This window comes from Equus asinus, chromosome 7 (genome assembly GCF_041296235.1).
Source record: "Equus asinus isolate D_3611 breed Donkey chromosome 7, EquAss-T2T_v2, whole genome shotgun sequence".
In the NCBI taxonomy this organism is placed as follows: Eukaryota; Metazoa; Chordata; class Mammalia; order Perissodactyla; family Equidae; genus Equus; species Equus asinus.
The window spans coordinates 97086478-97113113 of record NC_091796.1 but is presented as its reverse complement, the minus strand read 5'-3'; the positions used below and the strand labels follow the sequence as shown (position 1 = coordinate 97113113).

At 37.4% G+C, this 26636-nt stretch overlaps 1 protein-coding gene across 5 annotated transcripts in view; it reads left to right on the top strand.

Annotated features, from left to right (window-relative positions):
* The window catches only part of RPS6KA5 (ribosomal protein S6 kinase A5), a 192185-nt gene that overhangs the window by 52404 nt on the left and 113145 nt on the right, over positions 1-26636 (top strand). For 4 of the 5 annotated variants that reach the window (XM_070514200.1, XM_044774212.2, XM_070514201.1 and 1 more), the window contains 2 exons: positions 4939-5010; positions 22496-22714. In XM_070514200.1, coding sequence (XP_070370301.1) covers positions 4939-5010; positions 22496-22714 — 291 coding nt within the window. Of the gene's footprint in view, positions 1-2134; positions 2155-4938; positions 5011-22495; positions 22715-26636 lie in introns of those variants that run through there. The other variant, XM_070514202.1, reaches the window with a different exon arrangement.

The window sequence follows — 26636 nt, the reverse complement described above, 5'->3', positions numbered from 1 at the left end:
GTATTTACCTAAAGGAACTGAAGACTTAATGTCCACACAAACACTGGACATGGATGTTTATAGCAACTTGAGTCATAGTTGCCAAAACCTGGAAGCAACTGAGATGTCCTTCAGTCGGTGAATGAATTAATAAACTGTTACATCCAGACAATGGAATGTTATTCAGCACTACAAAGAAGTGAGCTATGAAAAGACATGGAGGAAACTTAAGTGCATATTACGAAGTGAAAGAAGCCAATCTGAAAAGGCTGCATGTTGTATGATTATAGCTATGGTGACATTCTAGAAAAGGCAAAACCATGGAGACAGTAAAAAGATTAGTGGTTGCCCAGAGTTAGGGGCAGGGAAGAACGACTAGGTAGAGAACAAAGGATTTTTAGGACAGTGAAACTACTCTATGTGATACTAAACACTACAACGGTAAATACATTTGTCTAAATCCATAGAATGTACACCACCGAGAGTGAGCCCTAATGTAGACTTCGGACTTTGGATAATAATGATGTGTCAATGTAGGTTCATCAGTTGTAACAAATGGACCACTCTGGGAGGGGATGTTGATAATGGGGTAGAGGATGCATGAGTGGGGGCAGAGGGTATATGAGAAATCTCTGTACCTTCCATTCAGTTTTGCTGTGAACCTAAAACTACTCTAAAAAATAAAGCCTACAAACAAGTACAATTAGATACCACTTCATACTCATTAGAATGGCTAAAATTAAAGGTCTGAGATTATCATGTCTTCAAGAGAATGTGGAGCATCTGGACCTCACATATATATTGTTGGAGGGAATGCAAAATAGCACAGCCAGTTTAATACAGTAGTATGATAGTATCTTACAAAGGTAGACATGGACCTATGGCATATAAAGCCATCTCATTGCTAGGTATTTACCCGAGAGAAATGAAAAATGAAAACCTAAGTCCACAAAAATACTTCATCATAGCCCAGAACTGCACACACCATCCCACATAGTCCATCAACTGGTGAATGGAAAAGCGAATTGTGGTATATCTGTACTATGGAATACTACTCTAATAAAGAGGAATGAAGTAGTAACACACGCAGAAACCTGCGTAAACTCAAAAAACATTAGGCTAAGTAAATGAAACGAATGCAAAGAAACTATCCTGTATGATTCCATTTATATGAAATTCTAGAAATTTAAAACTAATGACTAGAAACTTTTCAGGATGATGGCACTGTTTTATTTCTTGATTGTGGGGAGGTTTTATGACTGTACACAATTACCAAATGCATCAAACTGTTCATTTAAATGGGTGAATTTTATTGTATGTAAATTATGTCTCAATAAAACTTAAAATGTATTAAATACATTTTTGGTGTTCAAATGTCTTCAGTTAATTTTCCCTTTGAGCAAAAAGTTGACCCATGAACTGTTTGCTTCTATTTCTCAGCACTTCAAAAGCAAAATAATAAGAAATTAAAATAAAAATCAGGGTTAAATGGTGAATGATATTACTTTTGTTTCAACACCAGTGAAATTGTAATTAATTTTATTAAATAAAAAAGTTATTTTTCATATTTTCAGAGTAGAAAGAGATGAACCAAAGGAATGTTTTCTGAGAACTGCAGATTCTAGCTTTGTGGACTGTTGTCAGGATAAAGATCTCTGTATCCTGCCCCATTGCAGTTATGATTGTTTGGTCCCCAAGTGAAATTAAGACAGAGAGGACAAAATAAAGGAGTACATTATGACAAGCTTGATCTTTCGTCCTTTACCCCAAACTGAATCTTTGCCCTGGGCGAGCTGCACTTGACCACATGGACCTACTTAAGACTTATAGGTCCCTTTGCCCTAAGCAGATACCCACTAAGCTTATTCATTGGAATCTCATTATCTTAAGCAAGAATAGGCCAGGAAAGATAAACTCTAGGAGAAACCTGAGGTGTAAAAAGAGTGTGTTTTCGTAAGCCCAAAGCTAAGTTCTTTTCAAGCCCGGCATTCTTGGGTTTTCTTAGGACCTGGGGTTTGTATGAGGGAGGGAAGAACCTCTCCCAAGCTCTGCCTTACCTCACCAGTTGCCTGGGAACAATCTCGATAGAAAAGCAATACAAAAAGTAAATAAGCTTTCAGCAGCTAAGCCACGGAGAGGAGAATCCAAAGAGAACATAGCTCGAAGAAACCAGAGGTAACCTCCTCATCACTTGCAAACCTTAACCACCACCCGCCCCCATCAAGTACAGAAGGTATCAGTGCCCTCCATCTTGAACCCTGTCAGTTCTTCTCCCCAACCCTGAGACTAGGAGGTTGCAGAAGGCTTGAGCTCCCCTTGCAGACAAAGTGTTAATTTACGTGGAGAAACCAAATAAAGGTAGTAGGTTATGAACAAAAACAGCCCTTCACAGATCATCTGAAAGATCTTTGTGAATGGCCAGGGTTTCCTGGATGGTATACTTTGTAGAACAAAGTGGAATTAATTTGTCACCTCTTTTAATTTCCTATGAAAGTAATTCTATGGTTAGTGAAGAAAGACTGAAGTGGCTGCCTGTCAAAAGATAGTTCCTTATCTTTCTAGTCTACCTGTACTTATAGATATGGGAGAAATATAGTGTATGGACAATGCTTTTGGAGAGTTGGGTCTTTACATATCTCATAGTAAATAAAAGATGATTCCTAATAGAGTCAGGAGAAATAATTTTTAAATATGACTCTTCAATAATGTCTTACACTTTTAAAAAATTTTGGCACAGTAAAAGAACAGAATTTAACATTCAGTTAGAGGAGAGTCAAATCATTATTTCAAAAGTGGTGGTGTCTTGTGAGCTTGACTTTTATATAATCTGCTTGATTTCTATACTGTAGGATATGCTATTGTGTGTTTACTGAGAGATACTACCTATGTTTTTGGTATTCATTTTATATTTATATTGATGCCAGAGTTGAGGCATGGACCATGTACTTTGATTGGTTCCCACTTTAAAATTATGCATGAATAGTCAGACTCTTAGAAACAGAAAGTAGAAGGGTGGTTCCCAGGGGCTGAGGGCAGAGAAAAAGAGGAGGAGTTGGGATGTAGAGCTTGTTTTGCAAGATGAGAAAGTTCTTGAGATCTGTTGCAAACAATGGATATAGTTAGCACTATTGTACTGTATACTTAAAAATAGTTAAAATAGTAAATTTTGTTATGTGTGTTGACCATAAATTAAATTTTTTTAAATTATGTATTTAGTTAAACTTTGGAAAGACGCTAAAGTTACTTACCCCTGAAAATTTTAATTCTAGAAGTTCTTAGTTGGGTCTAATTTTCTTAAAATTGTAGTCCAAAAGGATTAACTTATTTACAAACACTTACAATAATGCATAATGGCACACAAGAAAGCACTGTATAGATTTAACTCATTTAATCCTCATCACAACCCTATGAGGTAGGTATTATTTTTTACCATTTTATTATGGACATTTTCAAATATACAGAGAATTTGAAAGAATTGTGCACTGAACACCCTAATACTCACTATCTAGATTCTGCAGTTAACATTTTGTTATATTTGCTTTATTACATCTCTGTCCATACCTATATTCATCCGTCAGTCCATCTTATTTTTTTAATGCATTTTAAAGTAAATTGCAGACATCAATACATTTTGAAGGTGGGTATTTTTATTATTCTCATTTTATACTACAACCATGTGAGACACAGAGAAGTAATTTGTTCAAGGTCACACAACTTATAAGTGGTAGAACTAGGATTTGGACCAAGCATTTCCTGACTGTATCTCTAGAATGCTAATTCACGTAATATTAATAGGTCTTACCATAAAAGTAATTTTGTCATCCAATAAATTTGACAAATGTATTATCTTGGTCTTGAAGATCCACATGTATATTTTGATGATACAGGATCTTTGAGGTTTAGCTGTAAAGAAACCTATTTAACTCTGTTTAAGCCAACTATTTTCATATTTTTTTGACCATAGGACTCTATCCCCGACCTTTCTCCCAAAGATAACACCTATTAACATCTTATATAATAGGACCAGAATTCAACGGAATATACTTCAGAAAACGCTCACTTATAAGATATCCTAGTTTTACTTATTTAGGACAGAGTATGTTTTCGAAGAGTTTGTATTTTTAAACATACTTAAATGTCCTAGAATTTTAGAGCTGGCTGAGATCTTAGTGTTCGTTGAGACCTCCGCTTTCGTTTCAGAGATGAGAGAAGTGAGACACAGGGAGGTCAGGTGATTGATGCAAGCTAAAGCAGGGTGAAGTGCTTAGAGCAGAAATGGGGGTAGAACCCATCCTAGAACCTGGGGATGGCCTGTAGTAGACACTCAGGAAATGGTTTTTGAATAAACAAATACATCCTCTACATCTGTCCAGTTTTCTTTCCACTACATGTCTATCTATGAATTAGAATTTGTGTTTGCTTTCAGATTATATTGGTCAGTAGAGAGTCTGTTGACACTTTATTTTTATGTTACTCTTTGGTACAAATGACAGATAGTTACTGAATTTTAAAAAAATGTTTTATTGTAATGTATAACATACAGAAAATTGTACAAAACATAGTTGCACAGTTTAACAAATAATTATAAAGTGACCTCTGGTTTATCACCTAAGTCAAGAAATAAGACAGGGGCTGGCCCGGTGGCACAGCGGTTAAGTCACACGTTCTGCTTCAGCGGCCCGGGGTTCGCCGGTTCGGATCCTGGGTGCAGACACGGCACTGCTTGGCAAGCCATGCTGTGGTAGGCATCCCACATATAAAGTAGAGGAAGATGAGCATGGATGTTAGCTCAGGGCCAGTCTTCCTCAGCAAAAAGAAGAGGATTAGCAGTAGTTAGCTCAGGGCTAATCTTCCTCAAAAAAAAAAGAAAGAAAACATTGCTGGTACCTCAGAAGCCCCTGTGGGCCCCCTCCTGTTGCTGATCTCCTTAATTATTTCTTTTTTCTCTTTCTTTTTTAGCTAATTTAACAGGACATGCAGAGAAGGTGGGGATTGAAAATTTTGAGCTCTTGAAGGTCCTAGGAACTGGAGGTAAGTCTTAAGTCTTTTTTTTTTTTTTTAGGTAAAGAAAGTACTTGTTATTCTTATGACAAAGGATTTATATCCCCAATACAGAAATCAGTTTAAATTTAAAAAGCATAAGGAATCCAATAGGAGAACTGTCAAAGAACATAAACAAACCATTCATAGAAGAAATACAAAGGACAAAATCTGAAACAATTGGCAAGGATTTAGAAAAACCAATCTCTTTTACCCTGCTGTTGGAAATGTAAATTAGTTCAGTCATTACACCAGACACAATATTAAAAATGTCACTAACTTTTATAGACAGCTTGTTACTTGCCAAGTACTCTGTGAAGTGCTTTATACTGAGTGACTCAATCCTCACTCAACTTTACTGATATTCAGTGCTCATCATTTTTAATAATGGAAAACTCAAGACCCTTTAGAAACCTAACAATACGGGTTTGGTTAAATGGAACATGGATCTGTTATGTTCTGTTATCTGTACAATAGGATTGAAATGATCTGTATTTACTAATATTTTTGAAAACTCTCATAATGTAATAAGTTTAAAAAAAGGCTACAGAAGAGAATGTACAGTATACCATTTCCATAATATAAAAAATTGTATGAGTAAATGTCTATATGTGTATAGAAAAATCTCTGAGCTGTACACCAAAATGAGAATAGTGGTTGTCCCTGGGTGTTGGGATCTTAGATGATCTTGATTTTCTGCTTTATGCTTTTCTGGGCCTTCTGAATTTTTGCTCCCACTCTTGCTGCTCACGAGTCAGGGCATCACGGGTGTACGACGTGTTCAGTTGCAGAGAGCGCCCGCTCTTAGAGGAGCCCCGTGTTTGGTTTAATGCTCTGCTTTCACTGTTCTGAGATTCTGAGTAATTCATGAGCAAGGCACCCCACACTTTCACCTTGCACTGGGTCCGCCGATTACGTAGCTGGTCTTGTCAGGAGTGCACCTTGCTCTTCACCTCTCCCCCGGCAAGAGGGTGCTCTGCACTCACCGCTGCTGGGAGAACTTGCTACTTGCATTTTCCTTCCTTCAGGTCGAAGTGAAAAAGAGGCTTTTTAACTCTTTTTTTCCATCCTCAGCAGAACTGTGGGCTCTTTTCCTGGAGAGAGACTCTCAGAGGACAGACCATTTTTCTTTTGCACTAAAGTTTAGCTTCACACTCTCAGGAGCCTGTATACCTTCCTAGGTTCCCAGCCAGGGAATGGACATGACAAGATGGGTTGCAGCTGTCCATGTAAGGGTATCTGCCTAACCCTTCTAGGAGGAGAAAAGTCCCCTCTCCTGGGCTTCCGCAATCAAGCCCAGCCACTGCCCTAGGGTACTCATTTGTATGCATATGTATAAGTTCCCAAATGCAATTGGTCTTCAGGTCATTCAGTAATGAGCCTTCCTGCCTAGGGCCTTACCGCACAAAGTCTTCACAATGTCCCTGAGTTGTTTAGCATATCGCTGTGGGGCCACCCTTTACAGCTGCCAGCCAATAAGCTCTATAGTTTATTCTCATCAACTAAGTATTTTCTCATCAGGAAAAGTTTAGTATAGTTGTCAATTTGGGGATTTTACTGTGCATTCTCACCTTCAGATTGTTTATAAAGATGTATTAAAAAGAAAAAAACTAGCCCCACCGCAACCTATGTCTAAGAAATCATACTTTCAAAATATCAAATACCTGCCTTTGTCCCTACCTTTGTTTACCATTTCAAAAGCAATATCTACTCTTAAGGGGAAAGGATCACAGTCCTGTGGTGACTCAATTCTCTTAAAAATAGTGTGTGTGACATTCCTGTCAAAAGCTTTCTCAGGTCAATTTATATTATAGCCACAGAATCTATTTAACCGAAACCTTTTTACTCTAATAGCTTTATTATGATATAATTCATATATTAGTGGTTTTAGTATATTCACAGAGTTGTGCAACTGTTACCACAATCAATTTTAGAACTTTTCCTTAGCTCAAAAAGAAACTATGAACACTTTAGCTGTTACTTCCCAAACTCACCGTCGTTTCCAGCCGTAAGTAACCACTGCCCACTTTCTGTATCTATCTCTTTGCCTATTCTGGGCATTCCTTATAAATTGAATTATATAATATATGGTGTTTTGTGTGTGGCTTCTTCCACTTAGCATACTGTTTTCTGGCTTCGTCCTTGTCGTAGCATATATCAAGACTTCATTCCTTTTTATGACTTAATAATCCATTGTGTGGACATACCACATTTTGTTTATCCATTCATCCGTTATTAGACATTTGGGATGTTTCTACCTTTTGGCTGTTATGAATAATGCTGCTGTAAACATTCATGTACAAGTTTTGTGTGAACACTTGTTTTTATTTCCCTTGGGTATATATTAAACCATTTCAGGTGGTTTAATTCTGTGTTTAACTTCTTGAGGAACCACCACTGTTTTCCAAAGTGACTGCACCATTTGACACTCCTACCAGCAGCGTATGAGGGTTCTGCTATCTCCACGGCCTTGCCAATACTTGTTGTTATGTAACTTCTAACATTTTTATTAGTCATCCTATTGGCTATGAAGTGGCCAAGGTTACTTTTTAAGAATGAAATTCATTAATGCTTTTTGTCTTGCTTAAATGATTAAATCTTTCAGGTTAGCTTACTCATTTTCGATTTTCAGATATTTTACGCAAAGTCATATACATGTAAATATTTTGAATGCAAGGTTTTATAACTTCCCTCTTAAGTTTATTCCAGTTTTAAGTGATCCTTGATGTGAGAATGATCTTTTTTATCTTCCTTTTTCTACAGGTTAGGTATAGCAATTTGTGAGACAGTAAGAAATCTGTGACAGAAAAATATTACGTGCTTAAACTTAAATCGTAACTTAATTGCCTGAGGAGTTTGTAGTGTCTTGGCCTATATTTTTTCCATCAGAATTCACCTCTTCATTCAATAATATAAATCACCAGGAAAATAGGATTTGGATAAACAAATTTTCTTAGCAGGTAACTTTTCAAGGGTAATGCCTTACACATAGTAGTCTCTCAATAAATGTGTACTGCATGAGTGAATGAAGGAGTACACTTATTCCATATAGTAAGAAATTTCTGTAAAGATCTTTGAATATTTGAAAGCAAGTTGCCCAGCAAAAGCAAATAGAAGTCCTCTTTAGAAGAATAAACTTTTACCTAGACCTTAAAGAAGTTCCAAAGAAGGCTTTATAGACATGATCTTACTATCAAAAATCACGAACATCCAAGAAGCAAGGCATCATGCATGAAAGGAGTAGAAACAACAAATAGCAGAATTCGACCTGCAGAGACTGTAGGAATTATTAGATGTGAACTATGATATATATGTTTATATGGTTTTTTAAATTAAAAAGAGATTTGATATTAATATTAAAGAGCAAGACATGCTAAAAAATGACCAGACAGATTTGAAAAAGGACTAATCATATTTCTAGAAGTGAAAAAATAATTCAAATTATAAACTCAGTGAATGATTCACTAACAGATGAGATTTAACTCATAAATGAGATTGACACATTTAAGATGAGATGTAACTAAAGAGAGAATTAGCAGATTGGGAGATGAATTTGGGGAAAATATGCAGAATATAGACTGGAGGAAACAGAGATGGCATAAATAAAAGAGAGATTAAGATATAGAGGAGAGACAGACAGGATATAAATTCGTCTAACCAGAATCCCAGAAGGGGCTAATAGAGTGGGAGAAGGCACTATCCAAAGAGATAGTAGCCAAGAATTTACCAGAATTGATGGAGCAATGAATTCACAGATTTAGGAAACAGAAACAAATCTGAAGCAGACAAATATAAAGAAATTCTTACATAGACACATCATAGAGAAACTGGTGGAGAAATACCCTAAAAGCGGCCAGAGAGAAAAGACTTACTTATAAAGGAACAATTAGATTAACAAATGACTTTTCCACAGCAACCGTGAAAACCATAGGAGCATGGAAGAATATCTGTGAAATGCCCAGAGAAAATAACTGTCAATTTAGAATTGTATCCCCAGCAAAATTATTTTCCAGAAGTGAGGGCAAAATAGATGTTTTCAAACGTACAAAAGCTGAGTGTGTTTTCCACCAATAGGTCCCCCCTAAAAGAATTTCTAAAGGATATAATCCTATAACTACTAAAGAAATTGCTAAGTAAAAATCTTCCTGCTAGGAAAACATCTGGTACAATTTTAAGGATGAGTTCTACCAAACATTCAAGGCATGGCTAAATCTAGTACTCCCCAAACTCTTTTAAAGAATGGAAAACGTGGGATTATTTCCTTCTACTCATTGTATAAGGCTGGTATAACCTTGATTCTAAAAACACATACAGAGAATATGAGGAAGGAAAATTATAGGCTAGTTTAACACATGAAATTTTTAATATCAAATTTGTAAAATTAAACCTTTTATGTAGTTTCTTGCAACACATTTAATACTTTGTCTCATTATCTACCTCAACTTTTTGAGTGGTTTGATCACAGGTCTTTAAGATAATTCTGCAAAGGGGAGGAAAGAGTTTACCAGTAATGTTTGACTTTTGTATTTTCATTTCCTGCTTCTTCGTTGTCCTATAATTGGTCTGTTGTTAGCTAGAGATATACTTTTCCTTTTTATCAGCTGACAGTATACTTGCTCTTATGACAAGATGGACTAAGAAATGTCATTGTAGGTATTTCTGTATTTAAAATCACAGTTTTGATGACTAAATGGAGTAGGTGGAAAGTTTTATTATGAATATAATAAAGTCTCAATTTTTATTCAAAAATTTCACCACTAATCTTTCAGTTTCATTACCTTTTTAAGATAATTTTTTTCCAGTACTACTTAGAATAATAGAAAAGCCTCATCAGATGTCTTTATGTGTCATATCAGGTTTTCTTTGGAAGTGAAACTGAAAACTCTTCTGATGAATTAATTTTTATCTGTTTTGAACTAGATAGAAAAAAAGGTATTTGTCCAATATCTTGAAGACTTTATGGAATATTGAAATATGAAAGATTTATTTTTTTATCTCATACTTAAATACATGTAGTATTCATGAAAAAATCTCTCTTTTACTCAGAGTATTGATTTATTTGTCTTTTTAGCTAACTTGTTTTTCTTGGTCTACCAACAATCTGTTGATCAGTTTCCTAAGCTAGAAACTTGGAAAAATTTTTGATTCTTCTCTATTTTGACCTTTTTATTTTTTGTTTCTCACAAAATCCTACAGTTTTTTTTCTCAAATGACCCTTGGGTTTACATTTTCTGTTCCTACTGTCATCAGTCATATTACCTTATGCATGGATTATTGTTAGAGTTTTCTTAACTGGTCTCCTTTGTGCAAGTTCTCTCTTCTATTTTATGCATTTTATACATATTCTGTTATAGATAATATGCAGCCTCATTAAAATTCAACATTATTGTGCCATTCTCCTGTTTCAGAACTTACCTTGCCTTTTTTTTTTCCAGTTAATTATTCAAGTCCAAATTCTTGCCTTGCTTTCAGGCTTAGCTCTGTTTTCTCCAGTTATGCCAATATTCCACCTACTTTCTAGTCTGGTTAATTTCTTTTGCTCCCCCCCGGTTATGTGTGCTTTCCCATCTTCTGATATCCTGCCTTATTTTGTTCCCCTATCTTTGCACTCCTCCTCTCTTCCACCTGTCCAAATCCTGCCCAAATTGCTTCATTCTCTGAATTGTGGCACTGAAAGTCCTTTGTGAAGAACATAGGACTGAGTGGTTCTCTGAATTTTCCTTCATATCTGCTGTTTTTCTTCTAGATTGTAAGCTCTTAAGATCATCTCTCTATATTTTTCCTACCCCATTTCCCTGCCCCCTCACCATAACCCATAACCGTATAATAATAGTCCAGCAAGTATATAATTTATGCTCTTGTTTCTTGAGATTGATACTCCCAAATCCAGGAAATATCTTTGGTTCATCTTTTAGAATTATTTTGTTTCATAATGGAATTGTGGATTATTTGTGAGAATAATGATTCTGTTTTTCTTTGTCTGCTTGTCTTTCTTCCTTTTGACCATTTTGCTTTCTTTGAGACATCTGTCCAAGTATAGGAGAAGAAGGTCTTTAAACATACCCATTGTGTGCATTATGAGTAAATCTGATGCTTAATGAAGTGGAGCATGAAAATCTCAAGGGAAAGACTTTTAGTATTCACTCCGAATTTTCTTTGTTCATCATACATGATCCTATACTTTGGAGATCTTTGTCATTACAACAAAAAAGATAAATTTTGCCATGTAGCTGTAAAGGTATAGCCAAGTTGATTTCCTCTTCCAATTTTGGTGTGTTCACAGTTGTGAAGTACTTGAATATTGAGGATGACTTAGAAGATCAGGTTTGAATCTTGACATTATCATTGCCTACTTGTATTCCTTGGGTAAATCACATGAACTGTTAGAGCTTAAATTTCTATTGGCGTAAGTTAATAACACCTATCTCACAATGTTATAAAATTCACAAGATAATGGACATGAATTGCCAATTGCTAGATAACCATCAATTGTGGTTATTTAGTGAACAGGGAACTCCACTGTAAAGCTGTACCCGAAATTAGAAAATCAAAGTTATTTATGACTTATTCATAAGGATAGATTATCATTTAGCTTTTTTTTCTTCCCAGAGCCCTAGAACATGGTTGTATATCCTCGTTGTAGATCATTCTAGTTCTTCTGTGTGGGATGCTGCCACAGCATAGCTTGACGAGCATTGTACATAGGTCCACACCCAGGATCCGAACTGGCGAACCCTGGGCCGCTGAAGCAGAGCATGCAAAGTGAACCACTCGGCCACAGGGCCAGCCCCAGATTATGTTACTTTTTTTTTTTTTTTTTTTTAAAGATTTTATTTTTTTTCCTTTTTCTCCCCAGAGCCCCCAGGCACATAGTTGTATATTCTTCGCTGTGAGTCCTTCTAGTTGTGGCATGTGGGACGCTGCCTCAGCGTGGCTTGATGAGCAGTGCCATGTCCGCGCCCAGGATTCGAACCAACGAAACACTGGGCCGCCTGCAGCGGAGCGCGCGAACCCAACCACTCGGCCACGGGGCCAGCCCCCCAGATTATGTTATTTTATACAGCACTCTGTTAGCCTATCTGGGAGTAATTTCAACTAAAGTTATATTTCTAATAATGAAAATCTAACAGTATTTCATAAATGAAATTATAGTAGTTGACATTTTATTAGCATTTCTAAGAAGTTGATTTATATATTACCTTTAACATGTCAAATGAAAAGATTGTATTTCTTTCTTATTCTTGTTTTCTTAACTATTCAAACATTTTAGGTTCAGAACTGAAACATAACTATTTTATATTTTAGGTTAACAGTCTTATGCTAAAATATACATAAAATGAGTAATAGAACATTTAGATTGCCTGCCACATAGTAAATGCTATATAAACTTTAGCTGTTTATAGAGCTGAAAGGGAAGGAAGGCCAGCTTCTGAAAGAGCTACCATAACGCGTTACCAAGGTCTCAGATTAGCTTGATATAGAAGTGAGTGTTGTTTCTTAACAAGTGTTTTATTGTAAAGCCTAAAATATGTCTAGCAATAGGGAAATACAACCATCAAAAGATCTTCCAGCTTTCAGGCTGGTCCCTCCTAATCCATTCTCCACACTACAGCCAGGGTGATCTTTCTGAAGTGCAAATTTGATCACGTCGCTTCTTCATTTAAAAGCTTTCAGTTAGTGTCCACATGATCTTTTTTTGTTTTTTGCTTTTGTTTAAGATTGGCACCTGAGCTAACATCTGTTGCCAGTCTTTTATTTTTTTTCTTCTTCTCCCCAAAGCCCCTCAGTACATAGCTGTATATTCTAGTTGTAGGTCCTTCTGGTTGTGCTGTGTGAGATGCCACCTCAGCATGGCTTGATGAGTGGTGCCACATCCATGCCCAGGATCCGAACCAGTGAAACCCTGGGCCGCTGAAGCAGAGCGTGGGAACTTAACCGCTCAGCCACCGGGCTGGCCCCTTCAGTTAGTTTCCATTGCTCTTCGGATCCAGTCATTCACATGTGTTTATCAAGAGGCAAGTACTGTTTTGGGTACTAGGTATAGATAGAGTAGTGAGCATTAAAAAAAATGATATATTGCATGCAAATTGAATAATATGGATCTGGTCTTCATTTAATGTAGAATTATTTCTGGGTTTATGAAACCTTGGAATGAGTGCTGGCAGACTGTAGAAATTCAAAATGCTTTGCCTCCAATAATGTCTGATGAGCAACAACTATAAGTGCATACCTCTGCCACTGGCCACTGGCCTCCTAGAAAGGCCACATTTCCTTATCAGGTGGAATTTTTTTTTTTTTTTTGATCATCTGATCAACAGCACATCTTGCAAGTTGTTCTCTGGAAATACTTATTTATCCAGTAGAGAGACAATCTTTGGGTTGGTTACCCCAGTCTTAAGTGCCATCCTTGACATGTTGACTCTTAATTCTTTACTCATTGGTCCCAGACTCTGTGAAAATCATCCCTGACAGGATAGCCATTTTCTTTAAAAAACATTTTTACTGCAGATTTTTCGGAAACACATTTTGTGTATTAAATAAGACATGTTTCTATTTCTCCTAGGTACCTTGCCACTAGAGGGTGCTAGAAATTTTACTAGGCAGCTTAAAGACACAGCTACTTCTTGGTGACATAAGGAAAAACTTTGGTTGAGTCATGTAACAGAGTGTTTTAAAAAGTAGAATGACTTAGTCATCATTTGTCATTTTATTCTCTAGGTATTTGGAGAGTATCCCTATTAAAATAGTGCTTTTAAAAGCATGTACTCATCAAACTGTCAAAATCGTCATTAAAGAAAGTTTATAATTTTGCATCTGTGTGTACTCGCTATACCTTGTGCTTCAGTGTAAGCCTGCAGTGTTTATGGAAATCTTAGAGGTTAAATGTTTGTGATGTGTTATGCCATAATCAAAAGATGATACCATATTAAGATGTTGGTTGACATTGTCTCCCTAGTGTAAACACAGTTCGATTTGTTACTGATGCTGTCTTAGGTCATGTTTGCTAGAAGCAGAGCCTGAGACAAGGATCTGGGCACACATGATTTGTTGCAGAAGTGCTCTCAGGAGAGAAGCGGGGAAGCGGCAAGGGCAGGGGAAGAGCCTAAGCAGCATGTGGTCTAAGCTGGGGTCTAGATTCCCCGCAAACCCACAGGAAGTTCTGGAGCAGGAGTGAGGAGGGAAACCTTTTGTACCCGTGTTAGTCAGGGGCTGGAGGCTGCCTGGGTGGGCGTGGGGTGGGGAATTGTGGAATGTAACCTCCCAGGTGAGGTCGTGGCTCCTTTCTCCAGAGAAGGGAGCAGCTGTGGGCTGTTAGCAGCTGACGTATGGTGCATCAGCCTGTATAGGTGTTGTTGGGCAGGGCACCATTTGCATCTACTACAGATGGTCGTGGACACTGGCCATTAAGACATGACTATTTAGGTAAACAACTTGTTTGTTGAGGTATAAACAGAGAATGATTTATGAACATGCTTCTTAGTTGTCCTTCTTTCCTTGTTTTCCTGTATTTTTATTCTAGAGAGACCCTCCGGTGATCACATGCATGGGTAGTCATTTCTAAGTCTAGACCACAGAGCAGGACGTGGTTTCCTTTGCAGCTTTTTCTTCTTTCCTGATGGACCCAAATCTTTGGTTTTGAAGTCATTTGGGATCAGGGGTAAGAAATGGCCTATGATTTACATGGGTTAGCCATATAGAGATAGTCAGGAGTTGGCCACAGCCACATATATACATGCACTTATGAGCTGGTTTAATGCATGTAATGTCTTAGTGTTTTCTCTGAAACTTAAAAAATGCTGAGCTAGGGGCTGACTTACTGGCATCGTGGTTAAGTTCATGCACTCCACTTTGGCGGCCCCAGGTTTGGATCCTGGGCACAGACCTACACACCGCTCATCAAGCCGTGCTGTGACAGCATCCCACGTATGAAAAATAGAGGAAGATTGGCATAGATGTGTAGCTAAGTGACAATCTTCCTCAAGTAACAACAGGAAGATTGGCAACAGTTGTTGGCTTAGGGCCCATCTTCCTCACCAAAAAGAAGAAAAAAAGCTGATCTAGAAGATTATTATATAATCAGTCTTTAGTTATTCAAGCTAATGCAGTATGCAAAAATGGAACCCATAGATAGTTAATCTCATCACTATTTTTTATTTTCAAACTTCTTAGATACTGTCTTTTTTTAGAAGCTATCACTATCCATGGGAAAATGTACTAATCTGTGTTCCTGGTTCAACTGTACAGCTGTTTTTGACCATTAAAGTAATTAAGCAAATAAGTCAAATGGCCCTGGTAACTTAAAAACTAAAATTGGATTGAATTTAGGATGGTGGTACTTTCATTATGTCTTCCATTGTGTTTTTATGATTTTACAAACAGTGACTAACTTGAAAAATAGTTATATTAAATGGCTCAAATTCTCCTTTTTTATTTCAAAATTGTGTTGAAATACTTAGTTTTATGGGGTTTTTTTAATGTTTGGAATTTAATATACAATTAAGATATCTGTTGTGTAAAGGAATTTAGGAATCAAATACTTCTGTGTGATAAATACATAAAATCAAGTGCATTTTATTTTAAATGAGTTTTGAAATTTACCTATTTTCAAAAAGTGATTTAAGGGTGATTGCAAAGATAGAAACAAAAAGAGAACCTAAAAACACGAAAACAGAACAAGACCCAGATTAAAGGAAAATGAAATAGATGTTATAGATCTCGGATGAGACAGTCATTGTAATTGAGTCTTGAATCTAACTCTGAGGTTACTAAGAGTTAGTAATAAAGGGGAAATTATTTGGTCTACATAATGTGTATTTTTTTTTAAGGAAAAGCATGTAAATTCATCTAGATCAGTGGCTTTCAAGCTTTTGTGACTATTACCCATAGGACAAAATAGGTACATTTTTATATTGCAGCTCAGTATGTGTATTTATGGATGTGTATACACGTACAAACACACACACATACATTTTTTCCCACAACACTTATGTAGTGTTTCTCATTTACCAGGCCCTATTCTAGTTGCTTATATTAATTTATTTCATCCCCAAACCACGTGATGTAGGAACTGTTACTATCCCTAATGAGGAAATTGAGACACAGTTATATTAACTATTTTGCTTGCTTGTTTGTTCATTTTTTCATACATTCAACATTATTTGAGTTTCCATGATGTGCCAGCTCCAGATTACTTGCTACTGATACAAAGTGAGTAAAATCAGACATAGTTCATGATTTTGTGAAATTTATAGTCCAGTGGAAGTTAGTCAATGAAGCGCTCACACAAATTCATGTTTCTGATGATTTCTATGACAGAGAATGCACGGTGTTATTGGAGCATAAACTTAGAGGAATTAGAGGAATTGTTCTAGTCTGGAAGGTCAGGAAAGGCTGGAGGTTTGAAGGAGTTACCTAATGAGATGGTGAGAAGGTGGATAGAGGTAGGTAGAAGCCAGGTAATTTAGAAACGTGAGGTTATATTAGGGATGCTCTTTATCGTAAGAGCAAGAGAAAACAAAGAGTTTTGAACCAGAAGAGTTATATTTTTATCAACGCTTAGATGACAGTACGAAAGGCATGTTTACCAGATTGAGGATGAAAGCAAGCTGGGAGGCATAGCTACTATGGTTGATGGCCAGGTCACTCTGTAGCAAGATTTCAATAATCTGGAAAGATGAAAGGGATGAATTCCAGCAGTGATAAATGTCATCCTTCAGTTAGTGGAAACTCTCATATGACATGATTGGTATGTGTGGTTAATAAAAAAAAGGTTGATTAAAGTGAAAAATCATTTAAAAAAGATATATATAAATGTGTACTTTGAACATATTACTTTTCACTTAAAACATGTAAATATGTGTTCACTTGCCAGTCTTTGGATGTAGGCACAAGACTCTTTGAAAATAGCTTCTTAAACAATGGTTTATTTTGCGTAAACCGCAATTGTAATGTATCCATCTAAAATTGTTTCAGATTCTTTAAAGTGGAATGAGAAGCAGACACATTTAAGTAATCTGAGTACAAAATCCTTTTAGATTTTCACAATTTTTTTCCCCTAGCCTTTTATGGTGGTTTCACCCACACCTAATTTTTCGGCAGTTCTTTTTTTTAAGTGTCTTGCTTTTATCTAGTTCTCCCAAAGTATTCAACCTCATTTTTGTCTTTTCTTTCACATTTACATTTCAGTGGTTTATGTAATATTTAGTTAAATTATATAATAAGAATAGCGTGTACAACAGGCATTAACAGGTAAGGCAGTGACTGGTGTGAAGCAGACGGCTGAGCTGTGCAGGGACACAAGTGCACAGGTGAACTAGTTGTAGGCAGGTGAACTAGTTGTAGGCAGGTGAACTAGTTATAGGCAGGTGAACTAGTTGTAGGCAGGTGAACTAGTTATAGGCGTTCTGTATTCGGCAGTATTTTTTACGAGGAAGGGGAGAGTGGTCTTGAGAGTTGTCTAAGGGAAAGTCACTAAGAGACTTTCTGCCTTATTTTTATAAAAAGCAGTAGTTCAGATACAGCAGTTTGTGCTACGGATTCGGTATGTGTGGCCTGGCTGGTCAGCAGTGTACGATGTATACAATTTTAAGCAGCGTTAATAAAAGTTTGAGTAACAGAAAGCAGTGGTCTCATGGTGGTTGAGCCATTCGGATCCCAGTGAGAGTAGCGTGTCCTAGGTGAGCACTATAATGAAGGAAATAAGCCAGACGCCTTCTAGAACAATGATTCTTAACCTTTTCCTCTAGAATACTGCATGTAAACATATGCAAATTTTACATTTCTTTAATTATATGGCATTGTAAATTAGTTGCTTTTACAGACAGACTGTAAAAATATTTTTTAACAAACTGATCTTATTAATCATTTTAATCAAAGATTTAAAGGCTGCTTCCTAAAAATTTTTAATGAATTTAGATTTTATAAATAAAATGAAAAGATCAATTTAATTGTACTCAAAATAAATTTCAGTGAGAAGGCTGCTTTTGTTTAGCTTGAAAAAGTAGTTGAAATTGTGCAGGTTTTTGACATAGCAGCATGAACGTCATCTTGTTTTAAAACTGTCAGTTTTAACTTTTCTTTATTATGACAGCAAGTGGTAAAAACCTGATTCATAGTGATAATTGTGGCACATGGAATAAGAGCACCACATTTGGAAAAGCAACTTGAGACAGGAGCTGCTCTAAGGAACTAGATGTTTCCGCATGACACTCATTTAGTTCATTTTACATTATTTCCTTTCATCCACCCATTGAGATCATCGTCAACAAGGTTTGTCAACATTGTGCTATGTCAGGTAGAATAGAATTAGAAATCCACATTTCAGTTTGAACACAAGTAACCTTCGTAAGATATCGGTAGTTTCCTCCAACCTATGGAAGTCTTTCTCCGGCTTTGGGAAAGTTTACGTAGCTGTCTTGATCCAGTTCTCTCTTCTGAAATGGCTGCTTGGCTAAAAGAGCACACAAGTTTTCAGCAGAATCCAAAACGGTGTCTACAGGGCTTAGAACGGAAAGATTTTACGTTATTCATATGGTCACAGATGTCTATCAAGCTAAGTCAGGAGTTAATCCTTCTTGTCATTTATGCTTAGCGTTTACTTTCCCTCAATCTCAAAGTAAGTAGAATTTCTACCTCAAGTTCACTCAAGTGCTGCAAGACCACTCACTGGAAAACCAGGGAACTTCATATCCTCTTTTGCTCCCATTTCTTGACCGAGTGTCTTGAAAGGCCCCGGCTCTGGTGAAATTGGGAAGATTCACAGCAGTACACGAGACTTCTGTGAAGATTGCTAATAGAGCATTTGAAGCCCTTGCACTTCGATGCAGGAATTAAAGATAAAGAGGAAGCATGAAACTCAGTCTCTTTAAGCACCAAACCCAGATGGGCTCCCAAACATCCATTTTAGGGGCTCCATCTGAGCAGGAAGTACTCTTGTTTATCTTTTTTGGCCAAAAGAGTTTTCACCATTGTTAGTCTTTGCAGTTTCCGAAAGATGCTTTCAAAATAGGAACTCTTTGACGGCATCAGCACGTACAAATGAAAGCCAGGAGTTGGCTGTGCTAGAAGGCAGTCAGTCATTCATCTAGTTGCAAACTAAAAGGAAGTGATATTGCCACCAAGTTCAATTTCAATGGCCCCTCTTAAGATATTGGAAAACATGTAGGCTGTTCTGGAGTGGATGGCGCTGTTCCACAGAAGGACTACTTCACTTTCTCTCTCTGCACTAATCTGCAAAGCAGCTTAACCAGGGAAGGTGGCCTTTTGCAGGTCTCTTCAATGGTGAATGTGTTTTCTTCCCCCTTGGCAATGTGATAAGCAGCCTTATGGCTGCTTAAAAACAAGGCAGCTATGTTTTAGTTAGGCAGCGTACTCATAAATAAGATCCTGTTTCTCTGAAATACTCATTGTTTGGATGGTAGCAAGGCACTCAGTTTTGTTGACTTAAGCATCTATGGCACTCACCATATGAGAGAAGTACTGTAGCTTTAGTTAATCATGGCAATTATGAATGTAGAAACAAAAGATTTGTGAGCTTCATCATACTTTTTTCCCCTGACATTTTCTGATAGATGAAAATAATTGAATTGGCAGGGTACGTAGTCCTTAGTAGGATATGTAGTCCCTAGCTCATATTTTTGGAAAACTTCTGGATACTGTCACGTAGCAAGGAGGATGACTGTTTATTATTTGACTAGATAGCATAGAACGTGGCAATAAGGAGGATTTTAAGTTATTTGACCACATGCGTTAGAATCCCGTGGTATCTCACATTTATTTGGAGTGAAATATGACGTGTTTTAAAGTAACGGGAAAGAAATTAAAGAAACTATGTTTACAAACTCACAGAGCACAGCCATGGAACCTCCTGGTGATGTGAAGTCTCAGTCATTTACTTGAAGATTGGTTTAAAGAATAAGGACATTTTGCCTAGATGAGATGGCATGACAGTGTTTTTAAATATTTAAAAAATTGATCTTGTAGAAGAAGTGTAATATTCTTTTTTGTAAGTCCAGAGGGCATAGAAGGATTAACCTATGAATATTATAAAAAGGCCTGTTTCCACTCAATATAAGGAACATTTTCTAATATTTAGATCCCCCTCCCCCATCAATAAAATGGCTACTTTATGAAAGTTTCTTCTCTTGGAAGTAGTGGCACTGTGTCCATTCCAATACTGTAACACCAAACCTCTATATTATGACTTCTGTTTAATGTCTGGCTCCTTATTTATTTGCCTATGAGGTCATTCATTTATGGGCGGCAGCTGGAGCATAGCTAAGAGTGTGCCTGTAGGAGCCCAGCTGAATGGGCAAGTGTGACCTTAGGCAAGTGATCCAACTCCTCTAGGCTTCAGGTTCTTCATCTGTAAAATAAAATCCTCCTCCTCTCCTTATAGGGATGTTATTAGAACTGAATGAGTTAGTATATCTCTAAAGTGCCTGACAAGTACTCAGAGGTTAGGTGCTAACACCCTGGGTCTGTCTGCCGTATGGTCTGCACCTATGCTGAGACAAACGTGAGTGCTAGAAGAAGCTGAACAGCCATCTTCCAGTGGTATTGTGGAAAGCTTTTCTTTGTTGGAGACGATAGGTGGGTAGCATAATTTGTGAGGACCATAGCCCTCTGGAGACAGGAATCTTGGAGAACAGGAATTTAGGGTAGGTGCCACATGTATGTAGGGAAAACGAAAGCCCCGTCTTTGTAGGGGACTTTACTTTCTCCTGAGTTTACATAGTGGCTTACTCTGTGGAAGATACAGTATGCTACATTAGAATATTTTCTAGCTTCATTTTAATGCTTCTGAATAGATGAGCTTTTTCATTTTTATACTTTAGGTTAACTTGTTAGGTTCTAAAAGTTGTCATTTTCTTTTTTGGCTCACTTCTGTGTTGCTAAAATCTCAATCTAAAATTTTTTTTTTTTACAATGAGATAAGACAGAAACGTTTTGTGAACTTTTTCTATATTCCAGAGTGTGTTCAGTATGTTTACGGTGCTGATTTTATTAAAATCCAGAATATCTGATTTTTAGTATTCATGAAGAGTCACTTTTTTTTTAATTCATTTATGGTTAAGAGTGTGGTCCCTGGAGTCACACTGCTTGCGTTTGAACCATTTCTGCCACTTCTTACCCAAGTCTTTTGGCCAGTTCCTTAAGTATTCTGAACCCATTTCATCATCTGTAAAACAGAATTACTAGAAAGACTAACTTGATTGACTGTTCTGAGGATTAAGTGAATCAGTGTGCAGAGTATGTTTAGCACAGAGCCTGGCATAGACAAGTCCTGAATAAGTGTTGCTTCTTCTGCTCCTCAGGACTGTTACAGTCATTCACTGATCTGTTCTGTATCTTGTGTCAGTAGTAATTTACTTCCCAAAGTGCTGAACTGAATAACATACAGTGTACAAGAGCCCTTCCCTTAAAACTCTCTCGTTCTAGTGGGTGGAAGAGAACAGAATTCTGTGCCAATACTGTAGAGGTGTGGGCAGTGTATGGAAGCACTGGTCTGGTCAGAACTCAGACTAATGCCAGAATGGTCTGATTAAAGTGATTAACTTTGAAAGTGGGACAGGGCTTAACCATCCCAGGAGGTGTTTGCATTTTTCAAAAGGAAGAGAGTTTATACCTTGCAGGTATGAACTGAGGACCTGCCTCTTCCCTCTCACAGTGTTTTTGCCTGCCCTCCCTCCCGCCTCTTCCCCCCACCTCTTCCTGCCCTCTCCCTGCTGCTCTAAGGAAATAAATGCGGATGGCTGCTCTGCCCCAGAGGCACAGTGCCCACGAGGCCCCAGTTCTCCACACAGGGCAGCGGCACCACACACAAGATTTGCCCACTGAGCCTGTACTTAGGGAAATGTGGTGAGGTTGACTTCCCAAGCCATGAGTTACTGCCCAGGGTTCGTACAGGGGCTTCTGTTGGTATTGCTTGCAATTTAAGGTCTTTTAATGTTTTTTAAACCTGAAAGTCTCTTTTGTTTATATAATGTCAGCTTATGTTGCTTTAGACTTTTTAAAATAAGTAGAGAGGAGTACTTGAGGCTCTTGATTTATATGTGTGTATGAGATTCTTAAGAACTGTTTTCATTTGTTTACATCCATCTAGGTTTACATCAAAACCTAGAGGTTTTATCTGATGTCTAAAATGTCTTAGTTGTTCTAGAATTGGATTGTGGTTAATTGACCATAATAACAGCCGGTTTTCTACAGCTAAAAATACTGAGGAGAGAATAATAGTAAAAGAATGAAAGCATAACTTTGTCAGTGCTGGTTAGATATGTAAATACTGAAGGTTAGACCTAGAAATATATTTGGCATAAAATTGAAGGAATTATCAAACAATTATTTGAAACAGGACTAAGGATACTTTTTCATTCAAAGAGTGTTTTTTTGTGCCTTGTAACTTTCAACTTCCAGTAAATTATTATTCTGCCTGTGTTGCATTTCAATTCTTTTTATTTTTTCTTTTCATTTTCAGCTTATGGAAAAGTATTTCTAGTTCGTAAAATAAGTGGTCACGATACTGGAAAGCTGTATGCCATGAAAGTCTTGAAAAAGGCAACAATAGTTCAAAAGGCCAAGACCACAGAGCATACACGGACAGAGCGACAAGTCTTGGAGCACATTAGGCAGTCACCGTTTTTGGTGACATTGCACTATGCTTTCCAAACAGAAACCAAACTTCATCTCATTTTAGGTAAGTATCCATTATCATCAGACTTTCTACAAAAACATTTTTCCTTGAGTCTTGAGTTGTAATGCAGTCAAAGGGCAACATACTTTGGACTTAGAAGAAATGAAGTATTTTCACTTTCATTCTTTGCGGTGACATTTTCTTAAACATCATGAATTGCTCTGATTTTGGGACCACTCATCCGGAAGGAAGTTATGTATGTCTATCCCACATTCCTTTATTAATCTTAAGAAATTCTTGAGTCATTAGGACTATCTGCTTCCCTAGGTGATGTGCTTCCATTCAAATAGGAGGAGCTGAATGGTGAAGTGGGCCACAATTTCTGCTTTTGGAGTTCTCAGGAACATATAGGCTTGGGCTGCCGAGGGGATGTTTATGGAAATCAGTAACTGGGAGAAATATAACCAAAAGAAAAGACTTCCATTCCTAGAGATGCTTTTCTGGTGATAAACAGCCATATTAATGAAGATACGCACTAACCAGTCAACCCTTTGATCACTCCCATTTCTACCCACAGGCACTTTCTGAATCCTTTCCTTTCCCAAATTGAGTTGGACCATTGCATTTGAACTTTGGAAATGTCCCCTGCACATATTGCCAGATTGCTTTGCAGAAAAGTTGCACCATTTTCTGTTCCTACTAAAAGTAAATGGCAATGCTTCTAGTATTGCTCTCTGCCATCATTGAATATTTCATCTGTTACAATTTTAGTCCCATTCTTGTGATCATTTGCATTTATGTAGTATGATCTCCTGTTATGGAACTGTTCTGAGGATTAGATGAGATAGAATTTCACATAGTGCTGTGTAAACATTAGCTGTTTCTTGAGTGCCTAGAGTATGCAGGCACTATGCTAGGTATTATCCACAGTAACTCTAACCCTCACAACAAGGTTGCCAAAGTCCCCTCCAGGGCTCTGTCAAAGATCTGAAGCTGCATTTCCTGAAGTTACATATCTTGCATAAGCTTGAGAATGAAGATTGGAACTCAGATTTGATTCATTTCAATGTCTACCAAACAATGCTTCCTGTATTATTTGGCAGCTTTGTTTATTTGGTTATTGGTAGAACAAACAGGTTTTTAAATATATATTTGGCAATCTTATGGAATGCTCTCATTTTGGAAATTATGCTTTTGTTAATGATGCCTAAAATTGCATTCACTTTTTGAGTCATGGAGATACACTTCAGGCTTATTTTGCAATGCCTACCATCAACTACAATCCTAAACCTTTTGTTCATATAGGCCACAATCTCTCCTGCCCCATCAGAGTCCCCACCAATGTTCTCATCTGCCTGTTGTTTCATCAAGTCAATATCTTTTGGCCCTTCATTCTATCTCCCGTGTGTATCTTCTCAGCTGTGTTATTTACTGATTTTTAAATATGTATTCCTTCAGCATTTTTACTCAGCAGTTTGTAGGGGACAGAGCATTTTAATACAATGGTTTCAAACGTTTCCAGGATCTGAAGCGGCGAACCCCGGGCCGCCAAAGCAGAAAGTGTGCACTTAACCGCTGCACCACTGTGCCGGCCCCTCAATCTGTTTTTTTATTGTTTATTATAAACAGTGTAGTTTTTGTAAATAATGTTTTTAACTTAAAAGTGGATGAGTGAAAGAAATATTTTGTATTTGATCAGATAGCAATAGTACTTGAGAATGTTGCTCTTTAGTTGTTGGTTCTCCATTATTTTTGCTCTTTGTCAGTGGCCCATAAATAAATACAAAACAAAACAAGAAAGCCCATTTCTTTTGCCAGCTCAAGGGTAGAATGTAGGCTAGACAACATGTTTGTTCATCATAAGTGAGGCGGCGCATTTAGAAAGTATTCTCTCTGCCTCCTCTCTACATGCATACGTTTAACATAATTCCTCTTTGTACATGTTTATAGTTGTTATTTGACTTTAGACTAAAACTTTTCAGCACTCTAGAACAGGGCTTACTATAAACAGTTTTCATGGTTCAGTTATTTGTTTGCCATGCTTAAAATGCACATGGGGTCAGTTTTCCAAATATTGTGCTGTACACTCAGTTCCTGTCTTAGTCTGCTCGGGCTGCCCTAACAAAACACCACAGCCTGGGGGGCTTAAACAACAGAAATTTATTTTCTCACAGTTTCTGGCGGCTGGAAGTCCAAGATCAAGGTGCTGGCAGGATTGGTTTCCTCTAAGTGCCGTCAGGAAAGGATCTGGTCCAGGCCTCTCGCCTTGGCTTGCAGATGGTCACTCTCCTGCTGTCTTTTCCCATGGTCGTGCTCTGTGCATTCTCACCCCTGGTGTTGCCTTTTGTGTTCAAATTTCCTCTTCTTGTAAGGACACCAGTCAGATCACGTTAGGACCCACCCTAAGGGCCTCATTTTCATACCTTAATCACCTCTTTAAAGGCTATCTCTCCAAATACAGTCACACTCTGAGGTATTAGAGGTTAGAGTTTCAATATATGAATTTTGAGGGGGCACAGTTCAGCCCTAACTGTCCCTAAAGGTTTATTCATTAACTGACTTTATCCAGTTTTTGTGTACTAGTAGAGGTTAATAGCAAGATTTTACATGTTGAGCTTTTCAGGGACCCAGCTGACCTTTTTGTCTGATGAATAAGTAAACACTATAGACCTTACTTAAAAACATGATATGTTTTAAAAACTGTTTTATTACCTCAAAAGCATATGTATGCATATAGAAGATCTAGGAAAACAAAAATAAGAAAAGAAAAACTTATTTTCACTACCCAGAGTTTACCTAAATCATTATATATCCCTCTGTTATTACTTAATATATATCCTTCTAAATCTTTTTGTCTGTTTGTCTGCATGCCTGTATGTTTTATCAAAATGTGGTTATCCTGTACATATAATTTGTAACCAGCTTTTTTTTCAGTTGCTGTCTACCTTTCCTGGTTAATAAATTTTCATTTCATTTAATACCCAGTGTTACAAGTTTTTTATTGCTCCATAGCAAACCACTCTAAAACTTAGTTGTTTAAACAATGATTTGTTTTCTCGTGATTCTGAAGGTTGGCCAGGCAGATCTCTGCTGGTTTAGCCTGGGCTCGCACATGTGGTGTTCAGCTGGAGAGTTGGCTGGGCTTGAAGGGCCAAGATGGTTTCGCTCTCATGTCTGGCAGTTGGTGCTGGCTGTTGGCTGAGCTGCCTCATTTCTCCTCCACGTGGCCTCTCATCCTCCTGTGCAGTAGGTCAGCTTCATCACATGGCAGTCTCAGGGCAGCTCATGAAACTGCCAAGAGGGCAAAGGTAGAGGCTGCAGGGCCTCCTGAGGCCAGGCTCTGGAGCTCACACAGCCTCCTCTCCAACACAAGACCACCTCGGATTAAATGAGTAGGGAAATAGACTTCACTTCTTGGAAGGCAGCTATGCTCACCACTATACCACCCATGCACACCAGACTTCACTTCTTGATGACGGGACTGCAAAGAATTTGTGGCCATCTACCACACAAGTCCATATTCCGATTTCACTGATCGACACTTAATATCCTTTACAGCTAATTTGTCCAAACCAAGATCCAGTCCAGGAACGCTCACTTGCTTGTTACGTCCTTGAAGTCCCTTTTTCATATCCTTAGCATATTTGTCTGAAAAAATATCTTGTACTATCTTTTAGCTTATTCCTCTCTCTGCCAAATTCCAGTAGTTGGAAAGTTAGATTTAAAGTCTTGTTAGATTGATATTAAGTATTTCAGCTGGAATATTACCATAGGTGATGTTGCAGATTTCGTATTATGTCACATCAGGAGAAACCTGTTATCTGGCTGTTAGTGATGCTAAGACTAGATTACAGAGATGACAGTCTGATCCCTTTATAATAGACTTATGTTTTTTTTTAAACAAGTAAAAATAACGTGTGATGTTTTGGCACTTAATCGTTTTAACATTTAACACTTGATAATTCCTTGCTTAAATCAGCTATTT